We start from the raw sequence: 26,628 nt of genomic DNA on the forward strand, positions 1-26,628 counted from the left end.
CCCAGTCCTAAGGAGGAGGAAAGATTTAGAATAAATGAAGAAAATGTGGAAAGTACAGCAAATGAGGTGAACTGCAATGGAGGAACCCCAAAGAAAGATTATGCTAGAACAGTCTTAACATCTTCCTTGGATGAGGTAACTTTGTAAACAACAAAGAGGCAGTACAAAAGAACAAATCCCTGTGGATTTGAGGAGAGCGTTTTATCTTACAACATCTAGGCAGTATTTTTTAGGGTAGAGATTAAATGTAGTGTAGGGGAGAGAGCTGGGGAGTCAGGGAGAACAGCAGTGAGTTATTTTGAAGGGGCTATTGAATGTTATTAGTGGAGCTGAATGAAAAGCTGTTTTGGGGCCTGATCTCATTTTCATAAAGTCATTTGGGTACTACACAAATAGTATAAAATAAACCTGGTAGACGTCAACAGTACAAAGATTTATATATCATACTTACATGACTGGGTGATTTTAATAATAGGGTTTTGATGCAATTTAATGGCAGAACATGAAACCCCACCCGGAGTACTGCATTCAGCTGTGGGGCCCCCAATATAAGAAGGATATGGACCTGCTGGAGAGGGTCCAGAGGAGGCCACAAAGATGATCAGAGAGCTGGAGCACCTCTGCTCTGGAGACAGGCTGAGAGAGTTGGGCTTGTTCAGCCTGGAGAAGAAAAGGCTCCGGGGAGACCTTATAGCAGCCTTCCAGTACCTGAATGGGGTCTACAAGAAATCTGGAGAGGGACTTTTTACAAGGGCATGTAGTGATAGGACAAGGGGGAATGGCTTTAAACTGGAGGAATGTAGATCTAGATTAGATACAAGGAAGAAATTCTTCACTCTGAGGGTGGTGAGGCACTGGGGTTGTGGATGCCCCATTTCTGGAAGTTGTTGGCCATGTTGGATGAAGCTTTGAGCAACCTGGTCTGGTGGAAGGCGTCCCTCCCCATGGCAGGGGGGTTTGGAAGTAGATGAGCTTTAAGGTCCCTTCCAACCCAAACTGTTCTGTGATTCTTTGATAATGAGATTTTTCTGCTATAACCTGGGGTGGTTAGAAAATTACGTGAGGAGGAAACTGATGTTCATTAATCAAGCACAGAATGACCATGAGCCAACAACAATAGAGCTGTGACAGGGGAAAAAATGTTGTCAGCTTTCTTGGGTCAGAAATACCTGGGAGAAACAAGGATGTTTAATGTCATTGTACAGGACGCCTGAGATAACTTCAGCTGAGATCCTGAGTAGGGTGCTGGTCAACCAAGCTGAAAGGTGATAGACTCCTATTAGAAGAGGTAGAAAGAAGATGATCAGACTGAAGATGAGGTCAGGGAGGACATGGAGGACCTCTCTAGCCCCGGGGCTGACAATTCAGGCACAGAATGGGGGAAGGACAGGATGGGATTGCTGCCTGGGAAGAAAGTGGGAGGTTAAACATGAGAGGAGAAGAGGAGGAGCACGTGCTATTTCAGATACAAGGGCAGTGTTGGCACAAATAAATAATTATAAATTATCCATGAATATATTTTGATTGGAAATTAAATGGAGGTCTCTAAGCAAAGAGAGATCAGGATGTAGAAACTCTTCAGTTCATTGTAATGGTATGGTTGCTTACCTTTTAAAAGAGACTGTTAAAGATCTTAGCCTTAAAAACATGACTCTGCTTGGTGACCAAAGGTGAATGTTTAGGAAACAAATGAACAGGGTTGACTGTCTAAATCCAGTCATGTCTGAGGTAGATTTTTAGGCACAGAGAAAAAGGTTTGAGTACCATGGTATTTTAGGAAACAAATTAGAGCAGTTTTAAACTTCTTGACTTGTCATTATGAAACTAGTGCCTGTACCTGTTAAATTTTGCTATAGAAGAGCTACAGCTGGGCTCTTCCAGCATCTAGGATTTCCCTTGTAGGTCTTGTTTGAATAGCAGAGAAAGTCACGCGGCTGATCCCACCTTTGAGCTGATATCCCATGGGATGCTGAGTGGAGGCAATGCCACCTCACTGTCCACCAAGCAGCCTCTGTTTTTTTCTGGCAGGAGCACTGTGGTCATTCACACCTTCCTGTTTGACCAGGGTTGTGATGAAGCACTACTGGTACCATCTGGAGTTGCCAGATTTTTCTTGGTGCCTTTCAGCAAGGTTTTTATGTTTTATGGAGCTCAGTGGACATTTGCTCCAAATGTCTGTGTGGATTCTCTGGGAGCTGTCAGCAGGCTTGGCCTGCAGAGCATTGCTGCCATAGATGGAGGCATCCAGTGGTCTTGGTTTCTCTTCCTTGCAGAGACTCCAGGGATTGCATCAGCACTTGTTTACTCTGAAGCTTATCTTTAATGGGGACTATGAGCTTGTAGCTTGTCATCAGTCCTCTCTGCCTGGTGGTGGCTCAGGGAAGCACTCTTCCCTGAAGTGGTGAGAGAGCTTCAGCAGCCGCAAACACAAACACTACTTAAGTGTATTGCGTTATTGTCAAGCACAGGCAACTTAAAGGCAGAAGTAAAACTCATTTTTAATAGCAGGTTCTTTGTAAGTTTAAACCAAGGAGCCGCCTTTGTGGTGACAACTTGAAATTCAAGAGTCAAAGGGAGGCTGTGTTCATGGTGGCTGCTCATGCTACTGCTAGCCAGGGTAACTGCAAAGGTATGAATTTTCTGACCCTGTAGATTAAATGGGATTCAAAAATAGTCAGGGAAGAATTCCTGAGGGCTCATAGCCCAGTGAGAAAACCTGGGGGAAGGCCCAAGATGAAAGATGCTCAGCAGTCTGAGCGCAGATTCAGATATTGCATCCCAGGTGGGGATGCAATAGAGTTCAAGGGGCCCGGGGGTCTTTCAAGTATTTACTTTAGCTTAGTCTTGTAAGAGCTGTTTTCTGAATCCCAAGGATGATTTTCAGCTCCTTGTTTTTAATAGGAAAGACTGTTTTAATTGAGATGATTCTTAACAGCATTTATCTGATAAACAAGCCCTTACTGCTGATCATTACCCCATTCGTTGTCCAGGAAGCCTTGCTATCCAGTCTTCTGGTTTTTAAACCAGCTGCCATCAGTTTAAACACTGCCTTGTTTATTGCTGTGGAACAGGTGATCCTTTATAGTATTTTTGCTGCTACCTGGCATTATTTTAAGGTATTTGTATATGAAGTTTGATTTTTGAGTGGGTTTTCATCAGATCTAGCTTTTGAGTGTTTTGAATGGATTCTTCTGAGAGCTGTTGCCTTTCTCTAAACAAGGTTTTAAGATCTAATTTGTCCTTTCCTTACTGGCTCATCCATGATTTTCCCCTCTCGTAAGGGTAGAATACTTGTCGCCTTGCAGGTTTTTTCCACCTTGGAAAGTCTCTTGTAGATTTACAGTTTCAAGGAGTGAAAGACCCCTTGAAATCCTTTGGGAGAGGAATGCTGCTTCTTACTGGAATAATATTTCTTTCCACACAGGCCACTCCTCCAGTGAACATTCCAGGGTCAGCAAAATTCACTCCCAATGGCAGTAGCTTTAGCATCTCCTGGCAGTCGCCTCCAGTTACCTTCACCGGCATTCCAGTAAGTGAATGACAGAAAAAGAAAGAAAGAAAAAATAATAAGTTTTTAGAACTTTTTGGTTTGTTTCACAGTGCCTCATGATGAAAGTAAATTTGACATAGCAGATACCAATTAAATATGTTTGGGTGTCTACAAGCAGAGAATTGGATATATAGTATATATTCTTTTAACAATATGCTGACAAAAAAACATTCTGGTAGGTGCAGAGCCTGGCACTATATGTTCCTTTTTGTGCCACTAAGATTCCTTACAAAACTAGACGAAAAATCAGCGAGGTGATGGTTATGTTAACAGGCTAACTGGATTCAAGCAGTAGAGCTGTTATCTCAATGAACTCTGAAGATGAAGCATATTTGAAAGGCAACTGAAAGAAACAGTAAGATGAAATGCAAAGTCTGATTCTAGGAGGCTACATATATATAGCCCCTATTGATAGCAGAAAATTATTGTTTTATACAGAAAATAGCTTCAATACATACTGCATTTTTATATTAATATGTATTGCAGTTTGACAACTTTTTAATGAAGATGTATTAGATGTATGTATTAGAGGTAAAGTCAGCTCTGACCCATTTTTTTTCTTCAAAAAAGTTGGTGTACAAAGCCTCATTTCATAACCAGGACTGCAGAAATAAGATGTTTGCTTAAACACTGATTTCAGTAGTCCCAAATGTGACGCAATATAAGTGTGGGTACTGTAGGGGGAGTTAGAAACCTTTATGAAGAGTTCAAAGGGATTGGCCTTCTAGTGCCTAGCATGGGGAATGCTGAAAGTAAATGTAAATCACTATGAGTAGTGGAAGATCTTCTGTATAATGAGTAGAAATAAATATTAATGTAATGTATCCTAATTCTTATTGGAAAGCATTTTTCAGTATAAATTGATACTCTGTGATCAAAAACCTTTTTGCTATCATAACATCTCGTTTAATATTACACTTCATGAATGTATGAATTTTTAAAGTGTGATATATAAAGCACATTGCTCATCCAGAGAACCATATAGCTTTTTTTTCTCCTGACAGTGACTATTAGACGTGGCGATAAGAGATACTATTTCCCTCCCTTCTCTTCACCAAGTAAATCTCCAAAGCTTCTTACTGTCAACTTTTGGCAAACCTCGGAGATTTTCTACAGACGCTGTGGCATCCTGCAGGGCTGATAAAAAATGAAAGTGGCTGAATCAATTACATTGCGCTCTGCCAATGAATATTTATTAAATTCCATCAAGGAGCAACTAACAGTGAAAGACATCACGCTGGCAGCAATTTCAGCAAGGGTGCCTTGACAGAGCGTGCTATCCGTAAAGTTCCTCGAGAATTTGATTTCCTAACAATGGGGTTGATACAGAGCAATTATGAAACTGGCTCCTCCTGCGGAGTAGCAGAAATTGGTACCAGGAGTGTTGGGAATCTAAAAACGCAATTAGCCACATTGTAAATCAGACACTTAAGAGGACAGGATTAGACACGTATGCGTTGAGTTTACTTGTTCCAGCAACAATGTTGATCTGTGGCTGTAGACTTGAGAGTTCTCAAAAGAATTTAAGAAATGCCAATCACTCTCTGAGAACTGTGTGGAGATGCCAATGATTTAAGTACAGTTTCAAAATAATCTCAATACAAAAGCCTGGGGAAGCAGTGATGATGGCAGTATTATAAACCACTCAAGGAACCTATGAACTGCCTTTACATCTCTGTCTAACAACATTTATGAGGCTGTTTAGCAAAGAAAAGGGAAGAAGAAGAAAACCTTCCAGGTTTGCACACATTGACTGTTCTGTCATCAGTGAGATCATTTATGAATTACTAAGGCTTGCCTGCAGTGGAAAATTATATGCAGTATGTGAGGGTGCAGATACAAAGTAATGTTAAATGACTGTATATTAAATGAAAGTTTCGTTTTTCCTATTTCAGAGTAAATTTGATATTGCTTTATAAAGAAGGGCTCTGTCAATTCCCACCCTTACACTGAATGTAACTGCTTTAGGAAAGCTATAGTTCAGGGGACTTTTTCCTTCTCTTACAAGGTTCATTTAAGCCCAGACCACGTGACAGAGCCAGCATACTATAAACTCATGCAGTTATGTACGTACATACGTCCCTGAGATTAGATGCATGTCTGTAGCACCCAAAGGAATTCAGAGAGTAAGTCCAAACCATTACTTTTTGCCTGACCCTTAATATTTATTCAAGCAGTTTCCTACAGTGGCTTTGGGACACTTTCTTGGCCTGGACAAACCACTGAGGATTAAAGGATTAGTCACAGATTTGCAAAAGTGCAGAGGTCTGTACATTTCCTGACGTTACTGGTGATGTGGGAATGGCGCCATTCTGTCCTTGACCCCTGAAAGGGCTGTTGCATTCTGGTTTTGAACAGGCTTCTTTCTAGACCTGTGCTGCTATGTCAGCAGCTGAGTCCACAAGAGAGACAAATTTCAACAGTCTTCTTTTGTGGTTTGGGGTTTTTTGACACCTACTGTAGGTGTCTTCCCATTCATTTCGATGACACTGACCACTCCAACCGTAAACATTTATCTAGAAGTCTTATAGTCATAAATGAGGAGTCTTAGGGGAACCTCCAAAGTCCTTAGGCTTTGTGCTCTGAATCATGCGTGTTAGATTCCCAAGGCAAATGGGAAATACACTTTTTCCTACCATTTTCCCAAGACAACTTTGCAAGTGCAAGAGAAGGTTGAATGTTGGCACATCTATGAGTCGTTGCTAGGTGCAATTCTCTGCATGAAGCGGTAAGGACAAGTTCGTGTTTGCTGTACCACTTGAGACCGAACTAGAGTACAGCACAGCATGGAGATGCACAAGGAGGGTGAATTAAATGGTGTGAGTGGGATAAGCAGCGGTGGAGTCTATGTCTTGGTACTGGAGGAGTTAACATAACGACCATATAGTTCCACTTTTATGTCATGTAGGATAAAAGTTGTCTTGAATGCCAGCGTGATCTCTGCTCTGTGATACTGTTTTACCTGCCTGCTCCTAAGACCCAAAAAGGTTGAACAGGAGAGAAGACCTTTAAGTTTGATAATCTGATGTTTACAGATCACAAAGCTTCTCTGTAAGCAGAGTTTCCCCCAGGAGATGTAACTGGAAACTCCAGGTCCTCGCTTCAAACAGACACTTTCTTTCCACATTAATTCCCTGTGCTAGACAACACTTCAAACGTGAAAAGCCTCCGAGGGCAAAGATTGCCTTCTCACACCCTCCTCTTAATCTGCTGTTGCTGTCGCCTACAAAGGAGTACAACTACCTGGTATTGTTTAGACCTGCTGCAGAGCGTATCAGAATACACTACAGCTCAGCCTCAGTGCAGTTTAGCTGCCTTGGCGTGCCAGTCTGCAAACCATTGTGCAGAGACCCTCTCTGGAGAATGAGAAAGGAGGCACAGTCTGCACGCTGCAGTTACTGCTCAGTCCTGTTCTGTGTTTGGAAGCTTTCAGGGTAATTGGTTATAACATAGGAGGCCATCAGAGTACGTTTTGTTCAATGATTACCAAGGAATACATTGGGTATCAGTTAGTAGTGGTAGATATAAAAGAATCCTGGGGTTTAAAATGTTTAAGAACCCTGGAAGAATTGACTGGAGGTCTCCGGTTGCTGGTAATGACTGGAAAACTGTGCAATGTGTGGTAAATGCCAAAGATTAGAAAAGTGTAACTGCTTTGCATATTATCTTCAGTCTTTCAATCATTCTTCAGTAAAACAAGAGAAGTGGTTGATAACAGATAGGGAAAAAAGCAGTTGACAACAAGGTCCCCTCAACATTCTGGAGTGATAGGATAGAAGGAGCTGGTGTGGTCTCTGCATGTACAAAACATGACTTTTGGTAAGCAGGCAGAGGCAGAGAGTAAATTTCTTTCAAATTTTGGAGATATATTTCATATATCAGTAATGGTCTAAACTTGTTCAGTGTGAGCTGCACATGAAGTTACAGCAGAAATTTCCGTAGTTAACCAGCCAAGAGTAAAAGTTGAAAGAGTGTCCGCACTCCCTTACAAGTACTAGCTTTTTGCTACAGTGGAGTAGCTATAAAATAGGCTTTATATCAAGAATCAAAGTACATTCAGTAACTCTCTTCAAGTCAGGTCAGTTCCCATTCTTCCAGGTACTGTGAGACTTCAAAAGGGCAGGAGTGAAGTCACAGCAACGCAGGGAGCTCTGACAGTACCTGCAGTTGTGGCTGCAGGAGGCAGTGACTCCACGCACCAGATGCCCAAGTGAAGCTTTTTGTTCTGTACACAACAAAAAATGAGTGTTCATAAATTTTTTCTGGTGCTTTAGATGTGGCCTTTACCCAGGAGCAAAATAAGGGCCTGGCAGTAAATAATTTAGGAATTATTTAAGGCCAAGCTTTATGCCATGTGATTACCCAAATAATGCTGCCAACCCCCAGGCTCATGTAGGAGGCTTATTTGGAAAGTCTCGGAGGACCAAGCTACGCCCTTCACTCAGGAGCACTGACAAAGGAGGGCAGACACCTGCTGAGGTGGTTCACAGTGCAGAATAAAGGAAATAATGCAGTACGTGTTGCTAGCAGCAGCCTTGATCAGAAGGGCTGCCTTGTGCTCCTATTAAAACCTTGAGGGCCACATCATAACTGCCCTGCCGCAAACCCCCCTCCCCAAGGCTGTCTCCGCAAAGAGTGCCAGCTCACAGACGGGAGCAACACGTGAAATCCCTTTATGTCACAGGGGGTTACTGGTATTGATCTCAGCACAGGACGGAGTTTATTTTTCCATTTATTTTCTCTGCTTGAATGGGAGCAAGTTTTCATAAGAGCTATTCAGTGTTCTTAAGTAAGAATTAATATATTATTTTCCCTATTGCCAAAACCTGCAGTGGTGCTGATCTGTATTCTGGTTTGCTCTGCTAGGATGACTGGTAGAACAGGAAAACAAAATGGAGCTAATGTAATGTACCTAATGCTAAATGAACATCTTTCTAAATAGACCTACAACAAGAAGTTATGTGTGTATGTTCTATAATGACCTCTCCTGGGTATCCTTGCCACCATGCATCGTGAATTGCCTTTTCTGGGAAAAGTGTTGATACTGCATTCATATGTGTATGTTCTTCATAAGCAGCTTTTTTGTCTGTATTGACAGGTCTCACCAACTCATAATCGTCCTGCAGGGAGTGGAGAGCAGAAACAGTCCCACACAGTTCTTTCATCACCGCCTAGAGTAGCATTTGGCTTGAGGTATGGGACCATTAGCTCCTGCTGACAGACCAGCAGCCTCAGAACCCAAAGGGCATTTAGTAAATAAGATGTCAATGGTCAAAGAAAGAAAAACCTCACCACCAACTGTGATTGCAGTTGGGGCAGTTTTTTACTAGAACGCGTCAGAGTGAAGCGTTCTGGAGCTGTTTTGCTTTTCATTACCATCAAAGGTAAAGTTCAGGGGAAAAGTGAGTTGTTGTGAAATGAAAAAGGCAGACTGTGGAGCGCAACTGCAGGCCTTTATGCCAGCATGTCTGCAGTGCAGTTGCAGATCTAAATTGCTCTGCAAAGCAGTGCTGCCCAGATTCACTGCTCCAACTGAAGCATCCTGGGCTGCCTTACATGGCTTTGCTTTTTTCCCCTGAAAGGCTGGGCTGTCATATGTATTCATCACCATTCAGTCAGTCTGGTATTTGGCTTCAGTTGAATGATAAGAAACCATATCTTATAGTAAATTAGATCAAAGCAAAGCTTCTTAGACCTTGTCTTCCTGGACATAAGCTATATTCACTTCTATTAAAGCTAACTGATGTATGAGCGGAGTCTGCTTTAAAAGCATTCAAAAAGTTATGTTAAGAAATCAAGCTGTGACACTAAATTTCTTACAGTAAAGAAACTATTTCTCACAGTCTCGAAGGTGACTGTACTCTAAAACAAAAGGAAGACTTCATGCTTTTCATTTTCTTTGTGACTCAGATCATTGCATATGGTACAAACCGAACTTAGGATCTGCTCAATTCATGGATTGTGCCTATTAAATGAATGTTCAGTAGTCAAAAAATGTGTAGGTATGCAAGAGAGGAATCACCAGGCAATTCCTGTGTGTGCCATGCAGCATGTGGTACGGGTGTAAAACAATTCTGTCTGCACAGTCACTTGATCTAAAGACATCAGGACCAATGGCACTGCTGTAGTGAGTGGTGGGTTACTTGCTGTATGTAGCATCACTCCTCAGGTTTGCTGGTTTGCTAAGTATTGAGTAAAAAAAAGTTCCATTTTAACAGTTACTTTGATGATTTTCTATACTTACCAATTTTTGAGTGCAGTTATAAGATGGAAAACAGGAGAATCATTACAGCTTAAAAAGCACATTCTGTTTGCCTTGCTGAATATGCTGCTAATGAGGGAAAGGGTTAAAACTAGTTCTTGATCGCTTGGTTGGTTTTTGGTCAGTGAGCTCAGAGCAAACCATGCAGGAAGGACAGGCAAGCGCAGGAGCTGGTAGCTTTTTCCCCTCTTCTGCACAGCTGCTACCTGCTGGTAGCCAAGGTCTGCTGCTCAGAGCTGAGCAGAGTACTGGTACCACAGCTCTACAGCGAAGGGGATTTCTGCCTGACGTGGCCAGGATGTACTGTAGAATAGCTATGGCTGCACATTATGGCTTGGCACTTACCCTGGCCAAAGTACCATTTGTGCAGACTGGGTTTAGTCTCTGGCTAAAGTCAGGGCTTGTATGTTCCTGGGGTCATCCCTGGAGCAGAGGAGCAGGCTCAGAGGCTGTAGAAGCCAGGTGAGCAGAAGGAGCCACCGCTGTATGTCTGTCTGCTTCGTCAGCTCCCGCTTGACTCAAACCGAAATCCCTGTGAGAAGCTGGGAGGTTCTCTGCCTGCTGCGCTCCATTGAGATTGTTGTCCTGATCTTAGGGTGATAAAGCAAAGCTACAAAAGCATCTCGTTAACAAGCTTCCCTTTCTCTCTGACAGGAAGCCTAGAGGGGAGGGGAAAAAGTGTCGGAAGGTCTATGGGATGGAGAACAGAGATATGTGGTGTACTGCCTGCCGATGGAAGAAGGCCTGCCAAAGGTTCATCGACTAAAGATTGAAATTATGCAGAGGATTTTGGGATGGGGGAGGACAACAGCAGAACCAGATTGCTGCAGCTGCACTGTATCACTTCCCATTTTCCCTCCAGTGATGTGGTGTTGCGGGTTTTGTTTTTTCGGGGTGGTTTTTTTTTTTAAAAGAGCTTTGTATTTCAAAGTGAAGCACTTGTAGCCAAGGAAAAGCACTAATCAAAACCTGTGTGGAGCAATAGAGAAAAAAAACCAAGGCAAGCAAAACCAAGAGCGTACAGCAGAAATCTGTCTTACTAAGTACGGAAACCAGAGCAGCTAGTAGTGTTTTTCTGTAAAAGAAAGGAAAAAGTTAAATTTTTTGCTAACTCTGTGAGCTGCTTGCTCTCTAGGATCATTTTTAACCATTTCAGTCTCTGTGCTGTGAACGTCTGTATTTGCTAAACTGAACACTTTTTCTTTTCATGAAACAAAGATCTCTTTTTGAAAGCTTTCTAATAAACACTTCAGAGTCCTATAAGCTACAGTTTTCTCAGCAAAAGCTGTACTAAGACTGGAGACTGCTAAATAATTCTCCTGATACAAATGATCATGATTATATTCTATTTTTGGAAAGGGTATGTGGGGAGGAGTTGGGATTTTCATTTGTTTGTTTATGGGAGCCAAGCAAAGTCTGAATTCGCAAGAAGGACAAGCAGTGCTCCTGGAAGATTTTTAAACCAGGCACAGACCAGTGGAGTGGAACGAAGTAATTTAAGTACCAAATTGGATTTTGATACTCTAGAGGAAGAAAAGCAGCAATGGAAAGTCACCAGCAGATACTGTCACAACAAGAACTTGAGAGAAGAAATCCAGGGATGCTTGCTTGAAACCTGTAAGAATATAATGGGGGGCCAGTAGCTTGTCTTGCTGCTCCCCTGTTCCTGAGGGAGGATGAAGAGTTGGACCAGCGCGCCTGTTGCTGCAGGAGGCCTATAAAGAACTGGTAAATGCAGCCAAGATTATCTGTAATACCTATTCAGGGACACGATCCAGCCCAGCAGTTCTGCTCTTTGCTTCCTTTTCTCTTATTTGAGAGAATGTTGTTAAGATAAAGTTTGCTCAGCTTTTTTTTTTCACCTTATTATAGTTGCTAAGATTTATTTGATGCAAAAAGTTAGTAGAGAAAAGAAAATACCCTGTTTCCACAACATCATCTCAGAAAAAGAAGTTCAGCAACAAAGGAGCAACGTATTTATGGTAAAAGTCCATTTCTTAAGTCATTTTGATACACAAATTAACAAGTTTCTCTACTTGCAGGACTTGGATAGATTTGGGTACTTCAGTTTCTCTGTCCATGAGGATAGACAATTGTCTAAGGTGGCTCGTTCTCACTAAAATAAGGGGACTCAAAGTATCTAAAATGCTCTCTCAAATCTGGTCCAAAGTTGACGTGATAGCTTTATGAAGTGTGCATTGCTGCTTATGCCTATGTAAAAGCACAAACCAACAATGCAGTCATTTAGAATATACACTATGAATTCAGTAAAGCAGTACTGAGAAGTAAAATCTATAATAGGAGCTACTGAAGGTTATCATCTGATTTTCTTTGAACAAGTTAATTGGGCAATCAGATGCCTCATTTGAGCACACTATTGCTGCAGTTGTTTACAAATGGTGTGATTTACATGCACAAGTGGCAAGACACGCTTGCATGCACCCAATTACTTGATTTTTTGCCCTATGTGTTCTCTAAGTCATTAAAGAAAGCAAAAAAGAAAAATAAGACTCTGAAATCTAGTAAGACCCTGAAATATATACACATATGTGTGTATGATTATATATACATGAAACTATATATTATGTAGTTACATATATATATATATAAAAAAAAAAATCTGGGATCAGCAGGGAGGAGAAAGATTGTTTTCTTTATAAATATAAAACCCAAGACACTAAAGGTCCGTGGGTATACGTAGCCACTGTATTATCTTCTTTCCTCTTAGTAAAATGTGGGTCATGGTATTTCTTTGGATGTTGTATTTTTTTCAATGCCCTTAGTAAAATACCTCATAGTAATTCATAGTCGTTTATCTTCAAACATGGAGCTTGCTGATGGTGCATTTACTTTGGTAGAATTAGAAAACGTGGGATCTTTCCAAGATCCTCCTGCCAGTTTCACCCTCCCCATTTTTACAAGCACTCTGAGACTAATTATGAAGTGTTCCATAATTAATTTGACTATCGTTAGACTGACAGTATTTGCCTCTATATTTGTTGTTCCCCTCCTTTTATTTTTTCCCTTTTTGCTTTGGAAGATTTTTTTGGAAATTAATGTATCAGATTGTATATTGTTTCTATAATGTCATGGCATCATGAGCACCTTCCTGAGGGCACTTTACGAATTATTGTAATAAGATTATTCTTTATGAATTTCTGCATGGAAGAATGGTTTTGTTGCCAGACCAGATTGCCCTCTGGTACAGATTTGATACGGATTACACAGAGGCACAAAAGCCACAAATCGTCAAAGCGGGATAGAAAGTTGGCGTTAACAAAACAGAGGACAGAAGATACTTGGTAAATCCTGCCAGGACAAAGCTCAGTTACCAGTGTTTTTACACAACGTTTAATCAGCAGTTTATATTAAATCAGTTTTGCATCTTATGGCTGTGGCATTTTGATTCAAAAGCAGGCACTTCTCCAGTTGCCGTGGATAGCGGTAGCGAGGCAGCGCGGCCGCCCGGACCCGCATGAAGCGCTCACCAGTCGCTTCATGCCTTGAACTCAGATTACTTCATGTCGCACGAGCACTGCAGCTCCCACCGAGATCCCCTTCGCCCTCCTGACACACCCAGCAGCGAACAGAAACGTCAGCAAAGCCTTTCATGTGCTGGCAGTACCAGCACCGTCTGGAATAACCTCTTCTGGTTTTCAGTCTCTTGCTTCTGTGTTGCTCTAAGCTGCGTCGCTGTCCTCCTCATGTCCATTCAGCTCACGCTTCTGCACCGGCCTCTTGGAAGAGTCAGGCTTCTCTGTTTTCCCAAGGAAGGGCTAGCTGTATGCTGTGGGCATCTGTCATCATCAGTACATGCAATTTCCCCTGTTGTGGTTTCTCTGCAGGAGGTAGGTCATTGTCTCTGACCTCCCAGAGAAGTCAGAAAGAGTGACCTGAATGCATCACACAGGCTCTGTGTGCTGCAGGGATTTGGATGTGGGTTTGTTCATGTCAAAAGCCAGAACTTACCCCTGAGATACAAAAATGGACGGATCTATTTTATTGGGTTTAACCACTTACTAGTATTGATGCTTGTAACAGAAATTGCCGTGGAGATCAACTGTATAGATCTCAAATATTTTTCTTCAGGAGCTGTCTTGCTAAACAAAGCTGTTTCCCACTTCCCCATTTACCCCATCCCCCCAAAGATCTAGAAAAAATAATTTTAGAAGTGAGAAATTTTAATGGCAGTTTTTAAAATGTCGCTGTGTTCCAACTGCTCCTGTATGAAGCTATTGGACGTTACAAACTCAAATCATCGTCGTCATAAAACGATTTCCACCCAAAACAATGTGCCTGATTCTCTAGTGCCTTGCACAAATGTAACACGATACACAAGATGCAAAGGGAGCAAGAACTCTTCCATTCCAACTAGCAGGTTTAACTGACTTTTAACCAGTGCCACTTGTCAGCTGGTGGGTATCTGTTGTTGTGTAAACCAGACCTGTATGCCCTGCCAGTGTGATTAAGTGGAGCAGAATGCCTGTCTGTTGAATTGCTTTTTCCAAATCACTAGCCTGGTATGAACGTCGGCTGTCAAATGATCCCAGTTTCCTCGCACCCATTCGCTATCCCCACCATCACTTTGTTCATTCCTTCTCCCTTTTTGAAGGTAATGACCAGGTGGGCAACACAATAGGAGTCAAAGCTTTGGCCAAAAGTTCTTGTAAAACCTGCGTGTAAGAGCAATTCCAGCTCCATGCAATATCCCAGATGTTCTTGTCACTCACTTTTTATTTTTCAGTCATTCTGACCTGGTGAGTCAGGATGGTTTCCTCTCTCTTGCTATGGTCTGGGACCAGCAAGAGTGGCCCTGCCAAGAGTTCAGGACAATCACTGTAAGTGTGGCAATGCAAAGTGGTTTCTTTCTTCCCCTGCCTGTAAATATGTTGAAACACCATTTCAGAAATAGGACCTGAAATCAGAAGCTTGCTAGCTATAGACAGAGACTTCAGAGGTTACCACTGAGGCTTGTTTCTCTTGGTTCAAACTCTGGTCATCTGTTGGAGAAAGTTGTGCTGCACCTTTTCATAGAAATATTTCAATAAGGGAACGTTTGTGAAGTCTCAGCTTGGTCTTATATTTACACTTTGTTCAATCTTCTTGAAAGGTGGTAGGTAGCACTGGAACTGAGACCTCTGTGGAGTAGGGGATTTAATCTGCATTCATCAGGGGTTTTCTCAATGATAACTGCAGGCTGCTGCAAAGCATCATAGCGTAGATTTTGTTCTAGTCTAAGTTCAGGGGAGTTTTATGGCACCTTTAGCAAAATAGCTAGAAAGTAATCCCCAAGAAAAATTAATCAGGCTGAGGGTTTAAATACATTCTGCATCTGCTAGATGTGAGCAGCCCTCGTCTGCATCTATGAGGAGAAGCCAGAACAACCCTGAAAACAAATCAGTCTCTTTCCGATGACACCAAGTGAAATAAAACACGGGCTGCTCCTGTGCCTGCTCATACCCACAGCAAGAATTCATTTGGCCAGCCAGCTGATGACACGTAAGGGAAGAGATAAATTTAGTAACAAGCCAGTGTTCTGCTTCTTAACACAACACTAAGAATTATTTTCCTTCCGTGTTTGAATCCGAATGTGAGATCTCCAGTATACCCTTGAGGGGAATTAATTCAGTGATACAAATTCTGTTTTGGCTTTCCTATGACTTGGGCATCTACACAGTATTATACTAATGGGTTTCAAGATTAAATCTGAATTCTTGATGTAGTTCAGTGTTAAGGATGGACTCAGATGTTTTATAATGTTTGAATGTTAGTGTTTACTATTTGCCAATCCTTTTTAAAAGATCAGGTTTTACTTTGGAGTCCTTATCTCAGTATGTTATACCGTGCAGCACTTAGTGTATGATGTGTAATGCTCGGATAAAAAATGTTACTGAAATGCTTGTAAAAACTGTGTTTGGAAGACAGGAAGAAAACCAGAGTTCATGCAGATTTCCTCAGGGAACGTAAGAGGGCTGTAAAGGCAGGGTGTAGCTTTATTTGAATGGATGATGGCTAACAAATATTTTTTTTCCTAGGCAAAATTAAAGAGCAATATGTCACTACTTGAATTACTGAAATTGGAAGGAAGCACTAATTACTGAACAAGGTTTTAACGCTACAGCTTATGACGTTCCAAATAGGGAAAAAAACCATGTTAGATGATATGAAAATACAGAAAATGAGCTTGAACCATATCCTAATTATTGTATAAATCTATACATTTGTATAAATCTTTTAAGATCTACTGTAAATAGGAAGGCTTCTTGTTTATATAGCTGCTTGGTCAAAGGATACTTTGCCTATAATTGCATTACTTCTTACCAAATCACTTCAGCAAGCAAAAAACTAATATTTTAGCATGATATCCTGGAGGTGCTGAGTACCCACTTTGCAAAGCGCTAATTCTACATGGAATTAAAAGAAACTGTGAGACCATGGTTTTGGTAGGGGGTTTTTTGTATCTGCAAAGGTATCAGCTTCAGGAAACCCAAGATTTCATTGAGCCCTGTTAATTGGTACTTTGAAGGAATAATATGCAAATTCTCAATTTTTTTCTTCATTTGTATGCAAAGAAATTATTTTGGGTCCATAATAATTTTTTCCTGTCAACTCTTTCTCCTGTGTCCAGGGACTCCATTTTGCAAATTCCCAAATATTTATACTGAAGCGAATGAAGATGAGGCTCTTCAATATTAGGACCTAAAAGTGTAAATAGCACCTGGCATCAGAATTTGCAGTATCAGTATTTAGCTGTAGTAATTAATTCTTGCAGTGAAGCCAACAAATCTTTCAGGGAAGGGGAGCACCTAACCTATAAATGAGCAGGTTTGGCTGTGCAGAGGTAGAGCTGCTGGTATTCCAGCAGTAAAACGTAGGCTCACATTGATCAGAGCACTCAAGTAGGGGTTTAACTTTGTGTGCGAGTTTGTTGATGAGACTATCAGTGTTTCTAAAGTTAGGCACACATTCGTATGCTCTTCTGAAACCAGGCCTTTGGCAAGAGCACATACTCTTACAGCTTTGTTTGAAATATGCACTTTGTAAGACAATCTATCTTTCTCTGATTTTATGCAACTTATCTTGTGTTTAGAAGACCAGACAAATTTAAGAGAATTTTAGTTTTTTAATTACTTTTTGCATCGCAGAGGGAAAGTGAGAAAGAAGGCAGGTTTAACCATACACTTGAGCACGTGAAAGCATTGCCTAGGTTTGTAAACGGTGTCCGTTTGCCATCAAGTTTAAAGGAACTCATTGAAGCACGTCAGAAAAACAACACATGACAAGCAGGTCACGTTATATAAATGTACGTAGTTCCATCTGTATTCCCTGTACGCTCAACACTCCTCCAGGCAACTGGAGGCATAGGAGCTCTTAGTGTGCAAGGAAACATACAAGTAAGTTTCCCTAAAAACTTTAGGAATGCTGTGCTTTTAAGCCAGAGATGATGTTGTCTGTGTAATTTGTAGTGTTAAAAGGAAATAGATGGTAGCCTTATTAACAAAGTGCAATACTTACAAAGGGCTAAATTATGGAAACAAGTGGTGTGTGTTTGTACACCACTGCGAAATGTGCACTCTGTTAAAACTGACTTTTATAGCACTGCGATCTTATTACCTCTCTGAAATTATAATGTTGGTATAATTTTATAACCATTTTGTACATCGTGAAACAGGATTTGGGATTGCTTGGCTTGAAATTGTATTCTTTTGAAAATAACTTTTAAAATAGAGAGATTCCTTCATCACACTGTACAGTCTGAATGAGATCATACAACATGACCTGCTCCATCTTATGTGGAGAGTTCATGCAAATTTATATAGCTTATATACCTACACAGAGGTATGTAACATCAAGGAGGTTATATAGGAAAAGATTACATTAAGGGTTCGTGGTTCAGTTATGAAAAGGGTTTCAACAATCAAACTAAAAGCTCCACTCACATATTTTTTCTCTCCATCTGCACCATGGGGTCAACAGAATACAGGTTGCCAAGTATGGTGTGTCTTGCTATCATACACCTTACAGTGACGACATGCCATTTTTCCATCGCTGTTACTGTTCAGTCTTAGAGTCCAGAATTAACTAAAAGACAGGAATAATCCCATCTGTTGCACAAAAGCTCTTTGGTTGTTTCCCTGTTTGACTGACTTACAGGAAAGGGCCAAAGGACAAGCTCAAATTCAGGGACGTTAGTTGAAAGAGGCTTGAGCCAGTCAGGTAAGACTTGAAACAAAATTGCTCAGAATCAGATCCCAATAGGAGGAAACTAGTCTTAAGCAGTCAATTACAGAAGTTTTTTGGCTTGTTGTTTTGGGTTTTTTTTTAAATTACAAGCCTGATAAGAAGTCTTGTTACACAGTTAAGAGCAAAATGCAGATAGTGTTGTAACTAGATGGGCCCTCAAAGCATTACGGATTTTCTCAGGAGAGTTGCAATTACTCCCATAAATAACTGCACTGACTAGGGCTGCTCAAGCAGGTAAGGGGTGTAGAACAAAGGCACTTGGGTTTTCCTCCGTGTGACTGTTTCTGCTGTAATTGGGAGTGTGATTGCTTGAGAAGCAGATTTTGCTGTTAGGCTTTGTGAGAGGGATGGACAGGCACCCAGGCACATTGGCGTGGCCGCTGGAAGATGCTGGCCCAGTTTCTAGCAATACCAAAGTGGCAGTACTTTGGATGTGTCACTTTGTGACAGATTTAAGAGCTGTTAAGTACCATGGTATTCAGCCTGTAATCCACCCTACTGATAGCAGGCCCAGGGAGAGGGAGGATTCCTGGGAGGGGATCCAATATAGCAAACCTGTTGTGAAGGGTGTCACCACCATGGTCATCATGTTGTCAGCTGGAGCAAGTGCTCCATGTGTTGTGTCCAGCCTGAGGGAAGTGGTTACCTGCATTCATTCATGACCCACAGTACAGAATGCTCTTCTGAAGAATACTCTTTCTTTCAGAGCTTAAAATAAAACTTTTGGGAGAACTTTTATGTTATGGAAGTTTCACTGAATAAATTACAGTATTGCCAGAGCTGAAACCAGAAGTGGTGGTTTCCCTCCTTCCAGAGCCATGCTGCAGCTCCCGGACCAGCCGGTGGGAGCACGCTCCCATCTGGGCTCTCCAGAGCCTCATAACCGTAGCTGAGTCTTCTTCCCCAAGATTTGCTGGAACCCAGCAAAGAGCCCCACACCAGGCCAGTGTGAGTTTGACCCCCAGCTAAAGGAGGCTATTTCCAGCTCTTTCCCAACTCTTCCTAAGCGTGTGTTTTATTAGTAGACTTGCATAAAGGGGGCATTGCCCCAGGACTTTCCAATGGCATTGCTAACGAAGCACCAGCCACCCCGGCATTTGCAAGGAACCAGACATCGTCTTTGTTAATCATGGGGTTTGGGCCATATTGTTTTAGATTTAATCTCTACATTTCACCTAACACTGTAGTTCCACAGCAGATTAAGTTGCTGTGCGAGATCTCCGGGCCACAGAAAATCAGGGTGTACGTCTTACCCAGACATGGCAGCAAGTAGGAAAGATCCTCAGCTGCTTTGCTAGTGCAGTTTTTCAGCCTCTCTTTATTACAGAATCACTGTAATGGTGATGGGACTGCTGGGAAAAGGTAAAGGTTCCTCAGTTAATTGAAGGAAGGTAACTGCCAGCATCAGTTGCACTATGTTTTGTTAAACTCTGCGAAAAAAGTAATTATGTTTTTTTCTCCTCTGCTAGTCATATTATTTCATATAAGAAAAGTATTTCCATCACAGAAGGGGGTGAATTTAGCACCACTTAAGCAGCTGCAGGAAAACAAAAGCCAAACTGCCCAGTTTTTATGAATACGGGATTTCTAATACACTCTGCTTGCATAAGACTGCAGCACTTGGAGCCATGCACCCTTTTGTCTCACTTCAGTCACAAAAGGGAAATAACTGTCCACATATATTGTTCTTCCTTTGTTTCCCATCAAATGTGGGTTTGGAGAATACAAAGTATTTTTTTAAAAACCATTTTTTCTGAGTTATTATTTTTCAAAGCAGAGCATTTCCTTTTTCACTCTGTGTAAAATTAGTGAATTTAATTTGCTCTGCATTGCACTTTATGTATTTTTTTCACTTGTTGGGCTTTTGTTAATCTAGTTTTAACTAGAAATTAACCATGAAACTAAGATTTTTTTATAAAAATGCAAGTCCCATAAAATACAGCAAATGAACTATTTAGGTCAGAGATGTTTTTAGTGATATGTTGAAATACTATAGCTTCTGAAATTATTTACCATTTGGTAAATTTAATACATTAATGGATAGCATGGTTTAAAATAGAATATGAATAAGCAGGAGACAAAGTTCTAGACACTGGATCTGCTTATGTGCAAAACCTGCATTAGTTTAATTGATACGGGTCTTAACAAAATTAGTCTAATCTAGGTTAAAGAAATATAAAACTATTTAATAAGCCAGGTTCAAATGAAAAGAGGTCACAGAAAAGTTGAAATTGGTTTAACCTAATTACTGAAGAAATAGTATTTTCCACCAGGCTAATGCAGAGCTGTTTAGTGGGCAGTCTGATAAGCCCCTTGTCCCTGGAGAGGCTGAATTCACACGAGTACAGGACACTACCCGAAGTTGTACGCGAGTATATATTTCCCTGCTATAAACAGTAGCTCCCCAAACTCTTATGATTACAGACCCACTTCCAGGGTGACAATAGTATTTCCATTTGGTCTTTCCTGCCTTCATCCCCTCTAATTATGGGAACTAGTGTCCTAAAGACAATCTTCTTGTTCCTAAATGAGCTAATGAAGAGCTTACTTACCTTCCCTCTGGTTTTGGTGTTAAACTTACAGCCCTAATACAACTGCATGCAGTTTAGCTTAAGAATTTTTAGATGCCAGTTAAAACTCTTTAAACAAAGAACAGCTACTCTACCCCAGCACAGAATCCCTTCAAATCTTGTGGAGTATACTGAAAAATAAAGACCTTTTTTACTTTTACTATGTCCAAACTCTTTATTCCAAATCATACCTGGGGAAGTGGAAGTCTGCAGTGACCAGAAAACAAAGCATACGCCAGTGAAGAGGAGAAAGAGAGAGATGGTGACACTCTCACTTTCTTCTTGGGCTCCCCTCTCCCAGGCTGGTGTGTGTGTGTGCACAGACCACAAACAGCTCTGAAGTCCTCGACACCATGATGTGAAACCCCTTCAAAAGCGTTTTGTCAGCCACATCCCACAGCCCCTGGTTCCTTTAAAGAGGCTTTCAGACATTCTGCTTTTTCATTTCTACATCCATAGGTAAAACTAAAAGCTCCAGTAGCATGATTACAGTCTCACCTTGAGCTGCAGGTAGATCATCTTGCTGGGTTTAATCAAGCTACAGTTTTGCCTACAAAAATGGGCAAAATCCAGGTATTTCTTCATGCTGTAAAGCTGTGGTGTCCTTACAGGGAGTACCAGGAGGCTCTGGAGCATGGCAAGCGCGCCGCCAGTGGCATGCAAGCTTTGTGCTTGCCATTAGTGGGCACAGGGATACCTGTGCTGAAGAGAAATCACAGATTAATGTCACCTATACCAACCTACCACAGAGTTGGGTGCTGCACAACACTGCTCAGGTCTTGTAATTGTGGAAAAATCAAGCTTGAAAGCTTTGCACTAAGCACGGAGTGTCTCTGAAAATTCAGTTTGAGTTTGGCAGAGGAGCAAGAGCAGTGACAGGCATACTCCAAGGTGGCAGCCCATCAGGCAGCACAAATAACAGATCTCTTGCCCAACTAGTTTCCCTGTTTTCATGTATGTTTGAAGGAAAGCTTAAAAGAGAAGACTTTTACATGTAGATGATCACAATCTGATTTGATTCTGCCCTCTGGGGGCAGTCTGTGAGCCAGCACAGCAGATTTAGATAAGGTACTTCTGCTGCCAGTGACTTGCACATAGCGAAGAAACCTTCTTAGAAGCAGGTGCTTTTTCTTTTGTTTTTCTTGAGATAACAAACCACAGCAAAATGCCATTCTGCAGACCTTTGTTAAACTCTCACTGTCTCCCTGTAGCACCAGCAGCTGGGGAGAACTCCAGAATTCAGAGAACCGGGGCCATAACACATCAAAAAGCCTCTGCAATCTATTGCTACTGAAAATGTTCTAGTGCTACATCAAGAACATACAGACTTGGGCTCTCCAAAATTCCCTGTTGCTGTTCCTTTTTATGAAAATGATGTTAAAATCTTTGTGTCTGCATCCGAGTCGATTCTGCCTGCTGAACCAAGAGCACTTCCAACAGACTTCAGACGCATAGGGAATCGTTCTTAGTACAAGTCATGATGCTCCAAACATTCTGAATGTTTTTCTTAAAAACATTTGCAAAATGAGCAATGTGAATGTTAATGCCTAAAAGTCTATGAAACCAATTGAGTGCAAATACTAAGAAGAATGTGCTTGCACGTGAGACGTTAAAGAAAGACTACTGAATTACTAATTTGCTAAGCACTTGCTCCTGAGTTTGATTAATGCACTAAACCAGCTTTGGTCAGAGTTACTTCTTATAAGAACTGAGAAGGAGTATTTTTTTCCTCGAGTTATTCAAGTAATTCATAGAATCACAGAATGGTTTGGGTTGGAAAGGACCTTAAGATCACCTAGTTCCAATCCCCCTGCCACGGGCAGGGACGCCTCACACTAGACCATGTCACCCAAGGCTCATTCACTCAGGTAATGAATAGTTTGTTTCTGGTCACTGGGTTTTAGAATGAGCAAATCTCATCCTCTTGCACGTCTAATCTTCATTGCTTGTATGGAAAAAATCTTTTCTGCTGTTTCATTTCCCAGTGAATGATCAGGTCACTAGCTACAGGCAATGTTTCTTCATGTAGATTGCAAAATAGGCTTTGATAAATGTACTCTCCTCCATGCACTTCCTGATTATCTGATTATTTTTTTAGCTTCAAAAATGCCTTTGTGCAATTTTCACAGATATGGTTGAATAACAATTGCAAGGAAGAATCTAAGTAATCTAGTAAGTGTTTTAACCACTTTTTTTCCTAAGTTAAGAAGATGAAGAAACATGAAGTATTATGAACAAAGTCAATTCACTGCTGAATTAAATGTTTATAGAACATACTGATTAACAAAACCAGTGATCTGTGTGAGAGCTGTCTTTAGGAGCAAACCACTGTGTTTTAGTAATTATAGCAAGTGAAAAAGCAGAAAGCTTTTTTCTTCAGAAAAAGCACAAATGGAAAACAAGATTAAGGTAGATTATTTAAACCTAGGTTTTCTCCTTGACTTTAAGCCCATCCTGCCTGGTATGGTACTGTTGTACATTCAGGGATGCTCAGGACAATAGACATTCCTCATGGGAAGCAGCTAGGTTCCAAAGTGTTAACTGAAATAAAAGCAAAAGTGAGCAAACTTGTAGGATTTTCTAAATACTAGCGCAGCGATTGCCAAAAAAAAGCCAAAAAGCACTACTTGTCTCCAAACTCCAATTCAGCATTTGAGAAGAATCGTGCTTTAATCTAGCTCGCACACCATAGTTAAAAGCAGATTCCTGTTGGTTTGCTTGTTTGTCTTACAGGGCTTGTTCTTGATAATAAACCTCCGAACAGGGTATGCCAATACACAAATGACCACAGTTAAATTGGAATCTCTCAAAATCCCCAAATCTATTACACATTATTATTACAGAAACAACAGTCTTTGAATGGAAAAACTACTTAAAATTATCTCAAAAAAGGCAAGAAGAAAAAGAAGCTAATGCTTTATTTGGGAAATGCCATTCAGCTACCATTGACTCCCCGGCTGTGTGCTTAACTGGTCTCCTGTAGCTTTTTCAGGTTGCATTTTTGTTGAAAACAATAGCTGATAAAGCAAAGAACCTTCCTTTGATCTTTGTAAATGAATGTATACATACAAACTATGCATTTCCATACAGCTGCATACTGTACCTTGAACCAATTCAACTCCAACCTTTTCCCCTAGGTTAGCAACCCCCAAACTTCGGGAGCTGAAGGTGCTCCTATCTCTTTTAGCAAATGTTTGTCTCCTGTCTTGTTTCCGCTCTCCAAAAGCCCGAGGTGCAGGATGGAGGTGTGCTGAGCTGCAGCTCACCAGGAGCAGAGTGGCCCAAGGCCTGTGGCCAAACAGGGGTCTCACATGCTCTGGGGGACCAGTTTGGAATCCCAGGCCCAGAATATCCAAGCAGAGGGATGGGGTACCTGTGCTCATTCAGCCCCAGCACCTCTTGCACTTCTGCTCAGCATCTCTCAGGCTCAGGCAGCAGAGTGGGACCAGGAGCTGCTCTCTCACACAGGGTCAGTAGGAGTCTGCAGCAATACTAGGACAAGCTATGCCAAGGAGGAGGCCACTGCAAACAGGGCTTGCAGCCATGATCCTCCCTCTCGGGAGAGCCTTTTCAGCCACCCTACCAGCCCACTTTTGTTCTTACCACCACTTCTCCACAGTGCTCTCCAGCACACCACTTAGGATGCATGGATGGCTCCTTAGGGATTGTGGTCTCATGGCCAAGACCTGCTGCCTCAGATGATGTATTGCTCAAAACACTCAATCCTTCATCCTAATCATTGACCGGACTCCAGGGCTGGGATGTGTAAGAGACAAAGGATCAGACCTTGGTTTTAGTGTAACATCTGTTGGAAGGGAGTAAGAACGATGAAAAATGGGTATCTTTCTTGTTCTTGTAGCCTGTGCAATTAAATGAATGAAAAAGGTATTGCATGCAACATTCTTACTTAAATTTTGGGTTGTTGCTGTACATCAGCCCAGCCTGGTCAACTGATGAAGTGTGTTTCTTACAGTTTATCCTACAGCAAAAAAGAAAATTAAAAATAGAAGTATTAAGACTATCCTTGCTTTAGATTAAAGCAAGCCTGGAGTGAACAACAAAGAAAGATTCTGTTTATATGCAAACTATTTAAACATTTGATACCAGTATGAAGGCAGTAGTATTCTTATCTATCCAGAGGTGTGCACTCTTCTAGGTTATGTTTAATTGAAAACTATTTTCGCAGTATGTATCTGTATTTGATAGGCTAAGGCCTTCCATTTTATATTCTTTACAGGAATTAGTATGAAAATCATGTTTTCCCCTTTATTGAGCTACCTGCCCATGCTAGATGTTCATTCGTGTAAAGAATATTTCCACTACTTCGGAGGGGTTTGGGTTGGTTTTTTTAAACACTGTCCTTTTTGAAAAATGCAGTGCTTTTTGTATGTTGCTCAATAGAAAAACATATTCCTTGCAGGGCCCTGACCACACCACCCAAGAACCCAGTGACTTGAAAACAAGGCTTGAGGGCAGGTCTTTGGGGTTGTCAGCTGCTGTATCTCCCATAGGAGTGACCACTTCTGTCAGGGGGGGACCTGCCCAGGAGGGTTGGGCAGAGGTGGCTGTAGGGATGCTCAGACTGGTCCGGGAGGCTCTCTTGGAGCTGGCACATCTCTGGTACCGGGATGCACCAGAAACAATATAACGAATAACAGAACAAATAACAGCAACAGAAAGACGCTCTGCATTTCTCTGCAACCTGCAACTGTCCCGTGGGCCTGGTGTAGCTCCAGCTGCAGTCCCTCAAATCAAAGCTTGGACTGCAACTGTCAGTCCTCTGCTGTCCCTTCCTATCACAAAGTTAACTTTCTAAACTGAGAAAGAGCTTCCAACTCTGGCACTGATGGAAATACTGAATACTTTTAATATATATATATATATTTGGAAAGTATTTGAAAAAAGCATTTTGTCTTTTTTTATACAACTTTTAGCCAAATAGAAGTATTCTGATTATTACTTCTGTGGATACCTGTCCACCTGTAAATAAACTCTCATATGCAGGTACATGAACCTGAAGAAAAAAGATAATAAAGACTGTTCAGTGGCTATGCGCTTTGCTAGCTGTTGGTTCCTTTGTACATAAGAGGTAACTGTTTAAATGTTGGGGGGGGGGGGGGGGTGTAATTTAATTCTTGTTCCTCTAAAGAAAGAAGAAGAAGAAAAAAACCTTTTGACTTTGTTTTTTCTGAGTTAATACGAAGATTTTCTAACTTTTTACTGCAGAAATGGATAAATACCTGGTGCTATGTGAACTTGAGTCACACTGGCCATAGCAGACACACCAGTTAGAATGCACTTTTCCTGTGGCACGCATTGTATTTTCTCAGAAGGGACTTTCAAAGGACCATCAGATGTTTACATTTCTTCTTGTTGCCCCAAATAGTTTTGGTTATTGAAATAACTCCCCAAAATAAAGTCGTGATCCATTACTGATGCGATGAATCCTTACATTTAGGTATCTACGACAGGTTTGTACGAATACCATTTTAGAGATAGTTGAAATATTGGGCTTTCATACTTTGTAATGCTTTGATGTGACAATAAATATGCTGTTGCTATCTAGTCTAACCTCATTGTAGACCTGTAACTTCCTGTTTATGGTTATGTCATAAATTGCACTGGCTTGAATTCAGCCAAATACTGACTGTTCAGCTGAAATACTCCGACTGTTATGATGTCCACAAAACATTAATTAAATGCACTTGTATCTGACTACCGCAGAGTATGTCAAATTATTCATGTAATAAAACCCTTGTGTATAACTTTTTCTACTTGTTTATGTGAACCTTAGTTCTTTTGCAACCACAAATGTCAGCGCATCAACCAAGGACCAGCTCCAGTCAGTGTTAGCCTTTGCATCGTCTTCATTACAAACAGCACTGAGCTCCTTTCCTAAGGCAGATATTTAGACACCATAACATGAGCTGAGACACACAAGCCAGGAACGTGGCCCTTGATTTTCAATTTTGGCCCTGTGAATTTGAAGTGCAGCCTTTAGC

At 41.2% G+C, this 26,628-nt stretch overlaps 1 protein-coding gene across 1 annotated transcript in view; it reads left to right on the forward strand.

Moving 5' to 3' along the window:
• ZNF704 (zinc finger protein 704) overlaps positions 1-26,396 on the forward strand; it is a 98,132-nt gene extending 71,736 nt beyond the window's left edge. The window contains exons 7-9 of the mRNA XM_030495266.1: positions 3,425-3,529; positions 8,649-8,743; positions 10,467-26,396. Of these exons, the coding sequence (XP_030351126.1) occupies positions 3,425-3,529; positions 8,649-8,743; positions 10,467-10,578 (312 nt within the window). The 3' untranslated portion in view covers positions 10,579-26,396. The remainder of the gene's footprint in view (positions 1-3,424; positions 3,530-8,648; positions 8,744-10,466) is intronic.
• The last annotated feature ends 232 nt before the right edge of the window (positions 26,397-26,628 follow it).

Source organism: Strigops habroptila, chromosome 1 (genome assembly GCF_004027225.2).
Source record: "Strigops habroptila isolate Jane chromosome 1, bStrHab1.2.pri, whole genome shotgun sequence".
Classification (NCBI taxonomy): Eukaryota; Metazoa; Chordata; class Aves; order Psittaciformes; family Psittacidae; genus Strigops; species Strigops habroptila.